The sequence below is a fragment of the Maylandia zebra genome, linkage group LG3 (genome assembly GCF_041146795.1).
Source record: "Maylandia zebra isolate NMK-2024a linkage group LG3, Mzebra_GT3a, whole genome shotgun sequence".
NCBI lineage: Eukaryota > Metazoa > Chordata > Actinopteri > Cichliformes > Cichlidae > Maylandia > Maylandia zebra.
The window spans coordinates 5,009,506-5,025,722 of NC_135169.1; the positions used below are offsets into that span (position 1 = coordinate 5,009,506).

Consider the following 16,217-nt stretch of genomic DNA (forward strand, 5'->3'; position numbering starts at 1 on the left):
TGGATTCACAGATGTTTTATTCTTAGTTTTTTTGTTTCACAGGTTAAACAAACAACTTTTTAAATGTAAAAATTCATTTGGAACGATATTTGTTCAGTAATATTAATAACTGTTATTTTGATTGGTTGAAGTCATTGTTCAGAAGAAGCATGTATGTGTGAATATCTCAAAAACATTGGTCTACAAAGAATTGTGCAATATTCATATTCCACAGTTGAAAACAAAACATCATGTCTGTTTATGTGACCGTGTATTCACAGCCAGTGTCAGACTTAACAGATATCAGCATCACAGCTCACAGATGAATTCTTGACTACAACAGCAGCTGGTGTCGCGGTCTCGGACGTTTTTGCAGCAGCAACACCAGCAGAGTTAAATCCTCTGACAGCAACAAGAAACAAAAGAGATAAAAATGACAGTGAAACTATCTTATATAAAGTAAATCAATAAAAGGAGGAATCAAATAGAAATATTTGTATATGTAGTTTTTCACTATGGACTGTGTGTATAAAACTACAGAGGCTCTCACTGATTGCAGATTGATGGAGCTTCACTGTTTTCCAGAGAACGGTTGTTTCCACAACACCTTGAAAAAACCTCACTGAACTTCAAATCCTGCCTCTTGTACCAGCCTCTCAGGTCCACTCAGACCTGAAGTAAATGTCTTTATCACACCGTGAGCACACGGCTCCACAGGGAAAAGGACACCAAAACACACCAACTGCACATTGACCCAAGCACTTCACATAGATTATAAAGAAGTATAACAGGAACGCCTGTCGGACCATCAGGTCTCCAGTTGCCCGTGTCCACAGAGATTGTAGTAAAGGTTGAGTTCAGGAGATTTTCTCTCTGCACATTAAGTTTCTTCAAACAGTTCTTTCTGTAAATGTCAGAGTAAAAAGTACTTCAGCATTTAGATGCAGTGTTGAAGTCTTTGTCACGGTGTGAGCCGTATAGACCTCACTGGTGTGGAGTTCAGTTGCTATATACAGGTGGAGTGAAACAGTGACTAAGTGTAGGCAGTGATAACAATGATCACATGGGAATTAACTACACAAGTATACTTGGGACTGGGGTAATATGTACAAGGGTAAGGCAGGAATACACAGTGAACTGGATTTACTATGGCGGACACTTGGCAAAGAAGTAGGCTAAAGATTACTGCTTTGATGTTACTCTGGTGAAGACTGTGATTGTGGGCAAAGTTTTTACTTCACAGTTTATCATTATAAAAATACAAAATGTAAAAAATATCAGTCTTGACCTCTGTGTGCAGATCCAACTAATAAACAAAGAGAAGTAATCAACAGCTCACACTGAGTGGAGCTGGTCACAGGTCAGTTTGAGACAAACAACTTTAATACGTTGACACCATGATTGTGACTGAAGTGAAGGCACGCTTACATTAATGTGATGCTGCAGATATTTTTTAAAACTGGTATTTTTCCAAGTTAGTTTAAAAAAAAAAATCTCTCTATCGGCATAAAAATGCAAAACATAATCAATAATAAATAAATAATCTCAAGTGCTGTAAATAAAATGAAAGTGCTGAGAGTTTCCTCCAGAGTGAGACCTCTGTCACAGTTCAGAGGATCTACGGCAGCAGAGACCTTCATGGACACTAAAAGTCTCAAACACACAACAACAACATCACACTGACTCCACTCTGACATCACTGATCAATAATCAAAGAACACACAGATCAAACTGATTGATCAGCCATCAGAGGAGTCGGATCAATGGAGCTGCTTCTGTTCCTGATGTCCCCTGTTTGATCCTGGACCTGAACTCTCCCTGCAGAGGAGACACAAGACAGTCAGAGACACACACACACACACACACACACACACAGACACACACACACACAGACACACACACACAGACACACACACACAGACACACACACACACACACACACACACACACACACACACACACACACACACAAACCTTTGACTTTGAGCAGCACAGTTTTGTATCTGTAGATCTGTGTGCTGTCCACTTCACATCTGTATTCTCCACTGTCTCCATCTGTGGGCTGTTTCAGGGTCAGACTGAGGTCTCCAGTTCTCAGCAGGTCTTCATTCATCTGTATTTGGTCCACATAAACTTGGTCCTGTTTGTCAGGCTGGTCAGAGCCGTTTTGATACACATAAACGGTCCTGAATGGTTCATAGTGTCTCCACTCTACTTTAGCATCTTCAGGCAGGTTTTCTGTGGTTTTGAATGGCAGCTGGACAGACTCCGCCCCCTGCTCCACCTCTACCTGACAGACTGAGAGGACAACGAACCCAACATGAGCTGACAGAGACAGCAGCAGCAGGATTTCACAATTGTAGAGAAAGCTGGAGTACAGAAGCACAGTAGAACATAACAGAGGACAGAAATCTAAAAGATAAAGCAGCTTTAGAGCTGATTGAGTGATTGGGTGGGGGCGAGGGTCATCTGCCATGACCAGTTTGGGTGAGTGGAGGAAGACAGGACATAAGTCATGTTTGACTTTTTTGATTTGTATGTACGACACTGACCTTTGACTTTCAGCTCCACTTGTTTCTTCATCAGGATCTTTCTATACCAGTTGTAGACAGTACAGGTGTAGATGCCACTGTCCCAGTCTGTGGGGTATTTTAGTGTTAAAGTAAGATCTCCAGCTTTGATGAGACCTTCATTCATCTCTGTTCGGTGTCTGTAAAAACGATGCTGTAATTCATTAAGGTCAGAGGTGTTGTGATACACCTGGACCTTCCTGTTGTCCTTATCTGTCCACTCCACTTTAGCTCCATCAGGCAGATCAGGTTCGATACTAAAGGGAAGCTCGACAGAATCCTCTCCTGAATGCACCTCTTTCTGGTGAACTGAGGGGACATCAAAGAACAACATGAGCTGGTTAGACAGCAACAGCACTGAACACAGTTTTTTCCTGGATGAAGTGAAATATTATGGATATCCCAAAAAGTTGATTCTGTTCATCTGGATGTAGAATTTTCAGTGGGAGAAATGTTTTGTAACTAATCCAAGTGTCAGCTGACTGCAGGTTTCCCCAATCTTATAAACAGTACATTTGCATAATGACTGAAACCAGATCACTGAAGGAACAATGGGCTGGAGGTCAGTTTATGATCCCTGATATGCATAATCATGACGATTGGCAAAGACTATGAGTACCATTCACAGAGATTTGGGGAATGGCTGCAATCACAGCATTGTAAGATGGCGAAAGATGTACCCTTAGGCCCCTCCTCGATTCAGAGATGGTCTTTCCCTTTTCACATAAATAGCCTCCTTGACTCTGCGCTCAAACCAGCGTTCCTCCCTGTCCAGGATGTGTACATTCTCATCATAGAAAGAATTCAATTAAATTTTAACAACAACTGTCGCCTCAAGGTGCTTTATATTGTAAGGTAGACCCTACAATAATACATACAGAGAAAAACCCAACAATCATATGACCCCCTATGAGCAAGCACATTGGCAACAGCGGGAAGGAAAAACTCCCTTTTAACAGGAAGAAACCTCTGGCAGAACCAGGCTCAGGGAGGGGCGGAAACAGGATAAAGACATGCTGTGGAAGAAAGAAAGACATTAATAACCAGAGTAACGCGTTACTTGTAACACATTACTGTAATTGGATTACTTTTTTCAAGTAACGAGTAAAGTAAGGGATTACTAATGCAAAAACGGTAATTAGATTACTGTTACTTTCCCGTAGGAACGCTGCGTTACTGTGTTACTAAAACCGTGATTTTTTGTGAGAATGTTTCACGACAGTGACGTAAGCAAGTGCGCCGTTAGTGACAACAGCTGTGTGCAGATCAACAATGGATCATATATCGAGTACGGGAGAGAGTATGAGCGTGCAGCGTTTAAAGCGTGGAAGTACTGACCTTACTTTGAGTTTGCTTCCATAAAAAGTGACAAAAACATTAGCGTCCATCGTGCGTGGGAAGAAAACTTCTTTTTACAGCGAAAAAAAACCCCTAAGTTTTCAAGCAAGCACCGAGTAGCTACGACGTAATGGGAAACTCACAGAGAAACTCGCGGATTCTTCAACTGACCTCGGCACACCTGCACCAGGGTAAACCTCTGCCTACTCTACTCCTGCTTTACAGGAGAAAATAGAGCAACAGGACTGCTTAGTCTTTGACTTTATTTATTTTCTGCTGTGTTTTACTTGCATCTATTTGAAAGAGTGAGTGTAAACACAAAAAATATTTTATTTTATGTGCTGGAATGTGCAGAAAATAGGTTTAAATGTTAAACTAATTTATTCAAGTCAGAGAATGTTTCATATAATTAAATTTTTGCTTGATGCATAAAGTTAAAAGATTAAAACTAATAAAACAAATTTTAAAAAGGGACTTTTCCATTTGATTACATTTTGTATGATGGATTATGTAGAAAAAGTAGAATTGGGCTGAAAGACCTATCGCTTTATCACCTATTCAGGTTGTAAATTGTGTTTTTAAAAAGTAACTATGTAACTAAGTAATTGATTACTTTTGAAAATAAGTAATCAGTAAAGTAACGGGATTACTTTTTTGGGGAAGTAATCAGTAATTAGTTACTGATTACTTTTTTCAAGTAACTTGACCAACACTGTTAATAACAGGTATGTTTAAATGCAGAGAGTTCTATTAACACATAGTGAGTGAAGAAGAAACACTCAGTGCATCATGGGAATCCCCCGGCAGCCTACGTCTATTGCAGCATAACTAAGGGAGGATTCAGGGTCACTTGGTCCAGCCCTAACTATATGCTTTAGCGAAAAGGAAAGTTTGAAGCCTAATCTCAAAAGTAGAGATAGTGTCTGTCTCCTGAATCCAAACTGGAAGCTGGTTCCACAGAAGAGGGGCCTGAAAACTGAAATTTCTGGACATACCAAAATTCACGGATCACTTGAACTGTGGTACAGGGAAGCAGAAGAACAGCACATCAAGAAGGCCCTGAGTAAATGTGGTTATTCCAGCTGGACATTTGTCAAAGATGGGAAGACACCTAAAGAAAGCTCCAGGCGAGAAGGACAACCGCTGCCCAAGCGAAAACCTGTCGTGATCCCGTGTCAGGAGTATCGGAGCAGTTGAGACACATTTTTTCTAAACACTGCATCTCTGTGGCTTTTAAACTCCAAAACAGACTGTGCCCAAAATTGATTCACCCCAAGGATCAGGTCCTCCGACACAGAGTAACATAGTGTACGCTGTTAAGTGCCAGGAGGATTGCCAGGATTTTGAGTTTTAAAAATTCTGACACAGTTAAAACGTCAATTGAAATTACAATGAAGTAAATCGAGCTTATTTTCGATTTTAAAAGTGGTCATACCAAATATTAAATTCAATTCAGTTTCATTTATATTTATTGCACCAAACTACAAGAACAGTCGCTTCAAGACCTCTTTAAGTAGTTGCCTCTTTATGTATTGTTAGGTAATACAGCCTACTTCAGCCCAAAACCTTAACAGAGCCTCCACCGAGTGTTCAGTGGGGCCATTTCAGACTTACAGGCAAACAGTAGATGGATTAACTGAAAGTCCACATGGATCTCTCAGGTGTTTTGCCAGATTCCTGCTGGATTTTCTGTTCTTCAGGATTTTACTTCCGGATAGTGTTCATTTTGTAGACCTGCCATGTACAGTACCTTAACTTCCACATGTCCTGTTTCCTCAACTGTTTAAAGGTCACACTGCACAAAATGCCTAGTGTTTGGTTTATAAGTTATTACGAATGATAAGGTATGGCTAGACATCAGGTGATGATGTCAACAATGATTAGATTTTCAGAGAAAAACAGGATGAGAGAGAGAGGAGTGATGCAAATGAACACATGAGGAAAATTTGGGGCTAGTTCTTGCAATGAGCAGAAGAAATCATGTGACTGGATTGTAGGAGTTCACAATGATAAAATATACCAAGTACAGCAGGAGGAACAACCACAGCCAGAACACTTTGCATTTTTTACTTTTTCTCTACTCATTTTTACCGTGTTGGATTATAAATTCAAGAGGATTTGCATCTGCATTGTTTCCTACTGGAATATAACTTTAAAGAACTTAGCACAGAATAAAGATCATAACAAAATCAACATTAGCTCAGAGTAGGTTAAATAGATAAGTGTGATTAAGTGACTTGGTTTTGGAATTATTGTTGTTTGATTCTGCTTTTGATTTGCTCCTGCTAAACTTCTTTAATGAAATCCTTCATTCAAAGAGTCTAAAACATGGACATTCCCTTTTTAACCCTTTGTGAAACAGTAAAGGTAAAAACTTGAGTATCAACCCACATTAATATAAATTACGGAAGAGATTAGAGCTACTGGGGGGAAAAAGCAGGCATGTCTTTTTTCCCCCCCCTTTTCCGGAATTCTGGAAAAGGGAACAAAAATGCACCAATTTGTTTTTTTTCCCACTGTCCCTAATCCTCTTCCGTAGTAAATAGCTGTTGCAGATTATTTTAACTTTTTTAAAACTAACAAACTACCCTCCAGGCCTCTAAACTAAACCCAGTCATAATTCCAAAAGCACTGAACAAGAGGGGAGCTGCTGCAATGGGTGTGGGTGGTAAATTCTAGGCCTCCAGGGCTAATATGACATTCTGTTTTTTTGTTTGTTTGTTTTTGTTTATTTTTAAATCAAAGTACGTGATCAACACCCTTCAAGGTAAATGTAGCTTCTAGATGTAGGTCCAACAAATGTACTTTTACCAAACTTCTGTTATTAAGTGTGCACTGACCTTTGACCTTGAGCATCACTTGTTTCTTCATTAGGACAGTTCCCTTTCTGTTATAGACGGTGCAGGTGTAGGTTGTTATGTCATTGTCTGTGGGGTACTTCAGGGTCAGGCTGACGTCCCCAGTTTTCAGCAGGTCTTCATTCATCTTAGTTCGGTCTCTATAAATCAGGTCCTGCTCATCAGGCTGGTCAGATCTGTTCTGATAAACGTGAACCTTGTCATTATCACTGTCTTTCCACTCCACTTTTGCATCTTCAGGCAGGGGAACTTTGGCTTTGCAGGGCAGCTCAACAATATGCGCCCCTGAATCCACTTTGACAACCTCGGGGACTGAGAGGACAGCAAAGCACAACATGATGACATCAGAAGCAGTAACAACATGGCATAACACGGCTAGATGGCTAATATGGTAACCCTGATTTTTAACTCACTGAATCTTCTTGAAAGACTTTAAACTGATCAAACCAAACAATGCACCAGTTTCACTAATAAATATATTCAGCTGTAAGGATAGCAATGTTTAAGATCCAAACCTTTATCTCCTGATTAGTCTGAACGTTCCTGATTTGGCTCTGTTACATACTATGGGGCTAGGTGGGTGTATCTGTGTGGTGCTCCCACTCTCTCTCTCTTGCATTTTTTCCCCCATCTGGCACTCCTTTCCTCGACTCTGGACCTGGCTCTCTCTCACCAATTAGTCTTCAAACATTTTAAAGGCTAGCTGAGATCTACTTTCAAGGGTTGTTGGAGACCCAGCCCAAAGAATGGAGCACCTCGGTGATGTGTTTAGACAGTTTCTCATATTGGGAGCAGTTTGGAGTTTGCTGCTGGTAGTCAGTAGTGCAGGGTTGTGTGTTGCCCTCTCCTTGTGTGGAGACCTTTTAAATTAAAGTTTGTTATTTAACCATTTTGCCCTGTCAGGCCTTTTTCTTCTCCCTTCAGGCCAAATATGTGAAAAAAATGTGATGAGATGAAATTACAAATAGGTGTAGTTAGGAGAGCTGAAATCTATGAAAATTAACCCATCACTGTCATAGCCATTTAGATCCACATATGCTTAAATATCTTGTATTTCCATCAGAAATGATTCAGCATCCCATGATTGCAAATTAATTATCAGCATGTAAAGAAAGTCTCTTTAGTAATTTGGACTCCAAGATATATATAACAGAGTTCCTCCCAGTAATAACTGAAACTGATGTCAGTTCAATAACTGACTTAACTTAGTATTAATTTTCATTGATCATCAATAGAGTCCAGATGCCCTGGAGAGGGACCACCAAATCAGGTTCCCTATGAGCAACCAGTTGGTGACATTGGCAAGGAGAAACTTCCTTTTAACAGGACGTTCTTCCAACAGAACCAGTCTCACAGAGGTGCAGTTATAACAGGTTGGCAGTGAGTGCAGGAAGACAGCACTGAAGACCCACTGTGTGAAAGTAAAAGAGTTTTGTGATTATTAATAATTAATGCAAGTGGTGTTGGAAAACATGGAGAGTGAAGAGAGAAAAAGATATGCTCAGTGCATGATGGGAAGTTCCCCAGCAGTCGCCATGAATTATGGATAGTTCACAACTGGGTATCATATGAAATGCAAAATAAAAACAAAGTAGTGCTCTGACCTTTGATCTGTATCAACATCACTGACCTCTGACTATCAGCTCGACATCTTTCCTCACTGGGCTTCTTCGTAACCTGTTGTAGACGGTGCAGGTGTAGGTGTTTGTGTCTCTGTCTGTGGGGTATTTCAGGATCAGACTGAAGTCTCCAGGTTCCAGTAAGTTTCTCTTCATCTTTGTTCGGTCTCTATAAACCTCGTCCTGTTCTCCAGGCTGATCAGAGCCGTTCTCATAGACGTGGACCTTCCTGTTGTTTCTGTTCTGCCACTCCACTTTATCATTGTTAGTTGGGGGAAGAATGATTTTGCAGGGCAGCTGGACAGACTCCACCCCTGAATCTACCACCACCTGGTAAACTGAGAGGACAAAGCACAACATAATGACATCAGCAGCAGCTGTGATGGTCACATGACCTCCCTGTCCCTCCTTGTCTTCCAGTCTCAGTCAGATTGTGTCTCAGTTTGTTCCTGATGTGTTCCTGACTCGTTCTTTGGTAACTAGTCTGCAGCGTCCTGTAAAGTGCTGCAGACATGTTGGATGAAGAAGAACAGACAGACTGAGCCTCCACAGTCGGCCATGTCTCACACACATCAGCACAGAAACCATGAAGATCTCGTGTGCCTGAACATCTGAAGCTCTCCACCACATGACTGAGCACAACTCAAGGAGGAACATTTACTGAAGCTGCTGCAACATTTACTGTCAGCACATGTTTCCATGTCAGCTGCTGTTTACCACCACAGAAGAAGAACAGCTTGTCCACATGCAGCCTCTGTGTCAGATCAATGCAGTGAAGCACACACACTTTAGTAAAGTCATGTTGTGGAGCTGTTTCACTGATCAATGACTGAGTCTGAAGGAGGTTTTCTGACTTCTGGAACAAACCTGGAAGTTTCTCTTCAGCTCTCTGTATCAGCTGTTTGTAACTCTCAACTCTTTCAGCTCCTGGAACAAGTTTGTGTGAGCCGCAGTCAAGGAGCCACCAGAGGACACCTGCTGACCATCGGCATTATGGGTAGTGTAGGAGGAGACACTCACCTGACATGAAATAGTGTCGCAAATGAAATAGAAGACCTCCAGAAACAAGAAGAACCAGAAGAATCATCAGAGCTATGGCCCAGGATGGAAATGGTTCTGTGGAGAGGAAAAGAAAATCACCTCTACTTTCTCATTTGCATCTATACTCTGACCTTTTGTATCACTGACCTTTGACCTGCAGCACTACTTTCTGCCTCAGGATGTCTTTGTCCCTGTAGACGGTGCAGATGTATCCTCCACTGTCTCTCTCTGTGGGGTGTTTCAGGGTCAGACTGACGTCCCCAGTTTTCAGCAGGTCTTTGTTCATCTTTGTGCGACCACAGTAAAGGTCGTCCTGTTTCTTAAGGTTCTCACTTCTGTTTGGATACACATGGACCGTCATGAGTTCTACATCCAAATGAGTCCATTCCACTCTCGTGTCATCAGGCAGGTCAGGTGTTGTTTTGCAGGGCAGGATGACTGAGTGTGACCCTTCCTCCACTTTTATCTCCACCTCTTGGTCTGAGAGGGCAATACAGCAAAATAGTAGCTGTAGAAGCATTTATATAAATATTTTAATCATTGACCTGTGACAAAGGGCGTATTCCAGTTGTCCATTTCTAACTGAAAGAAGCAACCCAAAAGTATCTGCATGGTGGAACATCCTTAATGAAAGCAGAGTGGAAAATCCCACCGGTAATTCAGTGTGACGGACTATCCAATCAACAGTGAAAATAATCAGCAAAATAAACAATGACCTTTTTTCTGCTTGGCCGTTACCTAATGATTTGCATTCATTAACAATCTTGTGCTTGTGCTTAAAGTGCTTTGGCACTCTTTGGCAATATTGTAGATAATATTAAACTTAATCATCACATCAGCCTTCTCTGATGACCTGTTTGCTGCTGCCTGCCGCTGAAAGGCATTGGGGACAGGGGACACTTGGACAGTGCATTTATCACCGTATATAATATGTTTTCTGGATACACTGTGCTTTTTCAGCATTCAGAGGTCGATGGCTCTGACCAAATTGGTTGCACTCTAGAGCCCAGTATGTGTGTGTATATATATACATACACAAACACACACACATATATAAAACATTCCCTGTCCTATCTGGCATTGTAGCAATCAAAATTATTGTCTGAATGTCAAGAAAAATGCCCAACAGATTTACTTTCCGCAGTAGACCTTTTTGCTATACTGGTCCACTTAATTGTCATAGTTTATTCAATCTTTATTTTTTTAAGTTATTACAATTAGACTGGACATGACTCTGGGACACAAACAAAAACAAAAATGACAGTAGAGAAACTACAGCAACAACCATGTCAGTGTCTAATGGTAGGGGTCAGGAGCCATAGCCCTGCCCCCCAGCCCATGAAGCAGGCATGGAGGAGATCGAGGCTCCAGACATGTAGAGGTCCCCCAGAGGACAAGAGCCCAAGGAGGACCACCAGAGGCGCAGCTATGCCACCATACTGGAAGCAGCTGAGGAGAGCTCCAGATGGGGGGTCACCCAGCAGTCATGGTGCAGAAGCCCATAGTCTTTGCCAGCAGCCAGCTGTGCCAGACCGGACCGAGCCTCCGGCCCATAGGCCAAGGTCCAAGGGCTCCCCGGAAGAGGCCTGACCGAGCCAAGTGCACCAACCAGGCCCCGCCAAGCCAGTGAGCTAGTACATACCTGAGAGCCCAGCATGATGTTGAGACCACCAATGCACAAACAGTTGATGACATCAGCCAATGGCAGGGAGTGTGATGGCGGGAGATAGGCCCCCAAACCAGGGGGGCCTTTGATATACTCAGAGAAGTTGAGTCTAAGAACCATCCAGACATATAAACATAGACAAAGAGGCACACACAGACACAAACATCTATTCCCACCCTCATGCACACACATACAAATTCTTAGCATTCACCCAAAGTGGGGACAAACAGAAATGAACACTGTACACACAATCACACTCCCCAAACATACTCTATGCCCCAGGTCCTGGTACCAGGAGGGGCAATCCATCCCTAGACCCAGGAGATCTTGACTCGCCACCATTTGACCTTAGAACTGAAGAAGCTTCTCAGATGAGAGGTGAAATGTCTTCAAGAAACTTAAAGAAGCCCAGACGCTTTTCTTTCCAAGCTCCTTAGACATTGTTCTGCTTATGCATTTTGTCTCACAGTGTTGTTGGATGTTCTTAGTGTGCTGTTGTTTCCCTGTCGCGTACAGCACTTTACTGTAACATGCTAATTTGCCGAACTAAGGTTTGGTCATAGGAGCATGCAGGTGGTTTCTCATGTGGTCCGCTATTCTTCTCCCTTTCTTAAAGGTGTGCATGCAGAAGCCCAGTCATATGAAGTTGCTCTGCTGAATTTGTTTTTATGTGAACAGCTGAGAAAGCAAGAGTTGACTCCTCTCATCCTACACATAACACAACACAGAGAACACGGCAATCTGAGTGTCAGGCCAGACCGGCCACAAACACTTGATACCCTTTTTTAAGAAAATAAAAATAAATATAAATGAACTAAATCAGATTGTATCATTTACCCAGTATAGGGTTTTTTACTAATCAGTTGCAGTTACTTTCTGACCTTTGACCTTCAGCTCTATGTTTCTCTGTCCCAGTTCTTCTCTTCCATCACTGACGGAGCAGGTGTAGATGCCGCTGTCGCTCAGTTCTAGTCTTCTGATGGTGAGGCTGAAGTCTACAGTTTCCAGAGCATCAGACGTCATTGATGTGCGCCCCCTGTAACGCTGGTTTTGCATTTTGAGATCATCTCCTTCTTCTAGTCGCAGATGAACACATTTGGGATCAAGATCGTTACGAGTCCACATCACTGTGGGATTCTTCTCAGGAAGAATACCCGAGTACTGGCAGGGCACCAAGACGGACATTGCCTCCTTATACACTTCCACCACCTCAGCCAGGGCATGCTGGGAACCTGTGAGGACACACAAACAGAAACCACGGTTAACTGCATGCTTTGGGTTTGTGTCTGTGTCCAAATGGTAAATTTCAGGGACCAGGGAGAGAACTATTTACAGTTAATCTGTCTATGAAATCTAAATTTACTCAGTAAGACTGAAAAAATCTTTAATAAGCTTGTTTAACAGAGTGAAATGGGTACCTGTGCTTGGTAAAGTTACTGTAAAGGTAATGTAATCAGTGAATAAATAATGACTGAACATATGTATTTATTGTAAGATCTAGTAAATGTAAATGGTCAGTTAGACTTTTGTGTAATTTGTTTGTATAAACTTAGATGATTTTGTTATTTGACCTCAAACATCTTAAAAGTAAGTTTGGTGAGGCAAAAGACAGTGGTAATTAATTTAATCTGTACATTTGAATGCACACCTATGTTTTACTTTTTTTTACAGTTCTGCCAGACACTTTAAAGTCAGAAATATACCACGCCTTCAATCATGAGCAGCTAACATGAAACATTCAAAGGCTTCAGTCAGTTGTTAGTAATAAAATGTCCATCCTGTACAAGGACTGATTGTCACATGTTCACCGACACTTTTGTGATATTTATAATCCCTATATGCCAGTCTCATTTCCTTTATGTTGCCAAAACAAAACAAAGACAGCAGAATTTTAAGCAGGGATTTAATGAAAAAAAAATACATTTTATGAAAATCTGACCTTGAAGAAGAGGTCTGAAGTTCAAAGTAATGTGATATTTAGAATTCCAATATATAATTTCCCATATGCATACAACCAAACGCTGCAACTGTAAAGAGCTCTATACAACATTATTATCACTGTTGCCTTCAGATCAATATATTGACCTTTAAAAGAGAATTCAAAGGTAAACTTTGACATGTTATTGTAGAAATCATAGATTTTAAGTCATACTATTTTTTTTGTCAATTTTAGAGCAATGAATGATTAAGTTGACCTTAAAGAACCAATTTTAGAGCCAATTTTAATGGATTGTTAACGTGTGCTCACTCCACACCACTACATAGTTTTCATAATTCATTTAAAACTTCCCATGTTATTGTGTTTTCAGATGTCCTGTTGTGATATCTACACCAAGAAATGACATTTTCAAAGGAAATTTGATCTGTGAATCAGTCTCTTAGGTCAGCTGACCACCTGCTCTTGGAAGTACCGAGATCCAGGAGGAAGCTCAGAGGGGACAGTGCCGTTTCTATCGTCGCTCCTAAATTATGGAATAACTTGCCCTTGCACGTTAAAGCGGCCCCTTCACTGTCCACTTTTAAAACACGTCTTAAAACCCAACTTTATTCTTTGGCTTTTGACCTCAGTGAGACTTAATAGCTGGTTTAATAACAAGTGACACTAATTAATTAATTTACTTTCATTTGGCTATTATTTACACATTATGTAATTTTATTATTTACTTCCAATGTAAAACACTTTGCGTAAGCTGTGGTTGTTTTAAAGTGCTTTCTAAAATAAAGATATATTTAAAAAAATATATCTGCATTATATATATGTGAATATATGAATAAATGTATTTTATAAATACATTTATGTATAGATGTATTTATAAATAAAGAAATAGTTATAAATATATCTTTATTTTATTTTTAAAAATCTATGAATAAATGTATTTTATAATAAATAGATCTCTTTCTGGCCAGACAATGGCAGAAAGAGAGTACCAATTTGTTTATTTGGTAGTTCAATTAAAATGCTTCAGTACGTTAAGAGTGAAAAATAATGCATTTACATTTGCAGTTTTGTCTTGTTATACAGTATTTTACATTTTTTAAAAACTAAACGAAACTAAATTTTCAGAAATATTTCTGGGTGTTTGCTTGTTTGCTTGCACTTGAACATTAAAGTGCCCCTCACATAAGATGACAGTCCTCTAAATACTAAAACGTTTATTTTATTACTTAATTCAGTATAGCAGACACTGGTGCATTCTTTATGAAAGGAGGCGAGATAATGTTGTACCACAATTCACACACCATCATTCATGAGAACAAACCTGACTGAGACACAAATCATTGCAATGACCATCATAAACAGTGTGTTTCCCAGTTCCTGCCAAAACCTGATAGGTTTGAACAGTTGTTAAACCTGCAGCTGAACCCTAAACGTCACACTGCTGCTTTTAAAGGGATTTTAAAGTTTATCCCGATTTCATTATTTATGTCTATTGTTACAACTGATCGTAATCATATGTAAATTTGAGTGTCCAGGTGCTCCTCCGGGATTGGTGCATCCAGGGTGGATGGCTCACACCGATTGGCTGAGGACTGGGAGGCAGCGGATAAGAAGAGAGCGCCAGGGACTGCCAATTCATTCATCCCCGGCCCAACCCAACCGGCAGACCGTTCACTGTGTCACTATATTATGTTAATGTAAGAGCATGTAGGGGTGGACCGCCTTTTTGTTTGATCAGTTTTCTCCTGTTTTTGTTAGGCAGGGAGGAAAGTGATTGTCGTTTGGTTTAGCTCTTTTGAGTAGGTAAGTTGTGTTTATTCCTGAGATAGGTTACCCTTTGTTTGTTGTTTTGGCCTTGGGTTCACCCTGAAGTTATGGTATGCTCCCTTCCTTTGTTTAACTGCACTTATTGTAAATAAATCACTGTCACAAAGTATTAAGTGTGTGACGTGCTGCTTGTGGTTGGACGGGGATGGATCACCCTTTATGTTGCAGACGTGGTCTGGCCGCGCCTAGACGGGCCATAACACTATTCTTATGTAGCAGTCTTTATGATAAGCATTACTTTTACTTTCATTTGGAATAGAAAGTAACATTTACTGTAAAACACTGGTATGTAACACGGGAATTAAAAAAAGATAAGAAATAAACAGACTTATTCCTGGTGAAATCAAAACCAGCTTTTAGAGGGGAAAAGTTCCGGTGACCGGATCAGAGTATGCGAGATTAACCAGGAAATAAACAATCCGCCATCCGCACAGTTTTTAGAACGAAAACAACTTTCAAGTTTAACTGGTGATATCCCAGTGAGTCACACTTTGTGAACAGTAACAGATATAGGTGACCACTCCAGTGCCTGTTCCTTCTCCTGAGAATGATGGTGGTTTTGTTATGTAGAGGGTTATCTGATCAAAGCCTTTTATCTCAGACCTGCAGCCATGACCTGCGTCACCGGGCTAGCTTCCCCCAGGCTCAAACTTCCAACACAAAGCACTGAGTCTGTCGGTCCAGACTTTCTCACACCATCCCTTACTCTTTTGTAAATAAAGCCACACATCATTAAATCGGTAATCTCACGCACTGCGCGTATCTACCTTTGCGATAATGAGCAAACTTCGGTCTGAGTGCAAGATAAACATTGTTTACAGAGTTTCTTACCGCTAATAAGGAGCAGGAGAAACAGCAGCATCTTCAACCTCCTGCAAGAAACCGCAACCTGCACAAATCCAAACACTTCTCACTGTTGCTCTTAATATTTGCGATTTGTGTCTCATACAAATATTGGGAACCGTCGATAAAAGACAATGGAGGGCGTAACACTCGTTATTAACATATCAACTGTTTACTTTCGGTTTCACGGAAACTCCCGGTGTCCTGTCCCCCAGATCAACTGGTTATTACGTTTGCAGGTGTTGTGCCAAAATGTGATTGTCTGCCAGAAACTGATTGCCGTCCGCGGGAGCGCGCACAGCTGCTTAAAGCTGCAGCGCCCGGATTACTTAACGTGGGGGGGAAAAACCCAAACACATTTATGCCTTCGTTATTAGGCAAAGGTATGCATTTATGGAGCTTTAACGTTTCTTGTAACCGAATTATGGCGCTTATCAGAAGGTTGCTTTCAGTGTGTAGCGCAGTCACGAATGACTACACGCATCACGATGGAATAATTAATGCCTACAGGTTTAGTATGTCTACTCTCGTTGTTCA

At 40.9% G+C, this 16,217-nt stretch overlaps 1 protein-coding gene across 2 annotated transcripts; it reads right to left on the minus strand.

The window, feature by feature from the left end:
* Positions 1-15,908, minus strand: LOC143414475 (uncharacterized). Of its 2 annotated transcripts, XM_076878905.1 has the most exons (9): positions 15,669-15,908; positions 11,953-12,303; positions 9,553-9,885; positions 9,385-9,480; positions 8,376-8,702; positions 6,728-7,057; positions 2,532-2,858; positions 1,954-2,277; positions 1-1,797 (listed from the first exon to the last, which is right to left on the minus strand). In XM_076878905.1, exons 1-9 carry the CDS (start codon positions 15,697-15,699, stop codon positions 1,706-1,708), a joined length of 2,211 nt encoding a protein of 736 aa, XP_076735020.1. In that variant the 5' UTR covers positions 15,700-15,908; the 3' UTR covers positions 1-1,705. The 2 variants fall into 2 exon arrangements, with proteins under 2 accessions (XP_076735020.1, XP_076735023.1); XM_076878908.1 differs by lacking the exon at positions 15,669-15,908 and having other exon boundaries at positions 9,553-11,779; positions 11,953-12,042.
* Positions 15,909-16,217: the final 309 nt, after the last annotated feature.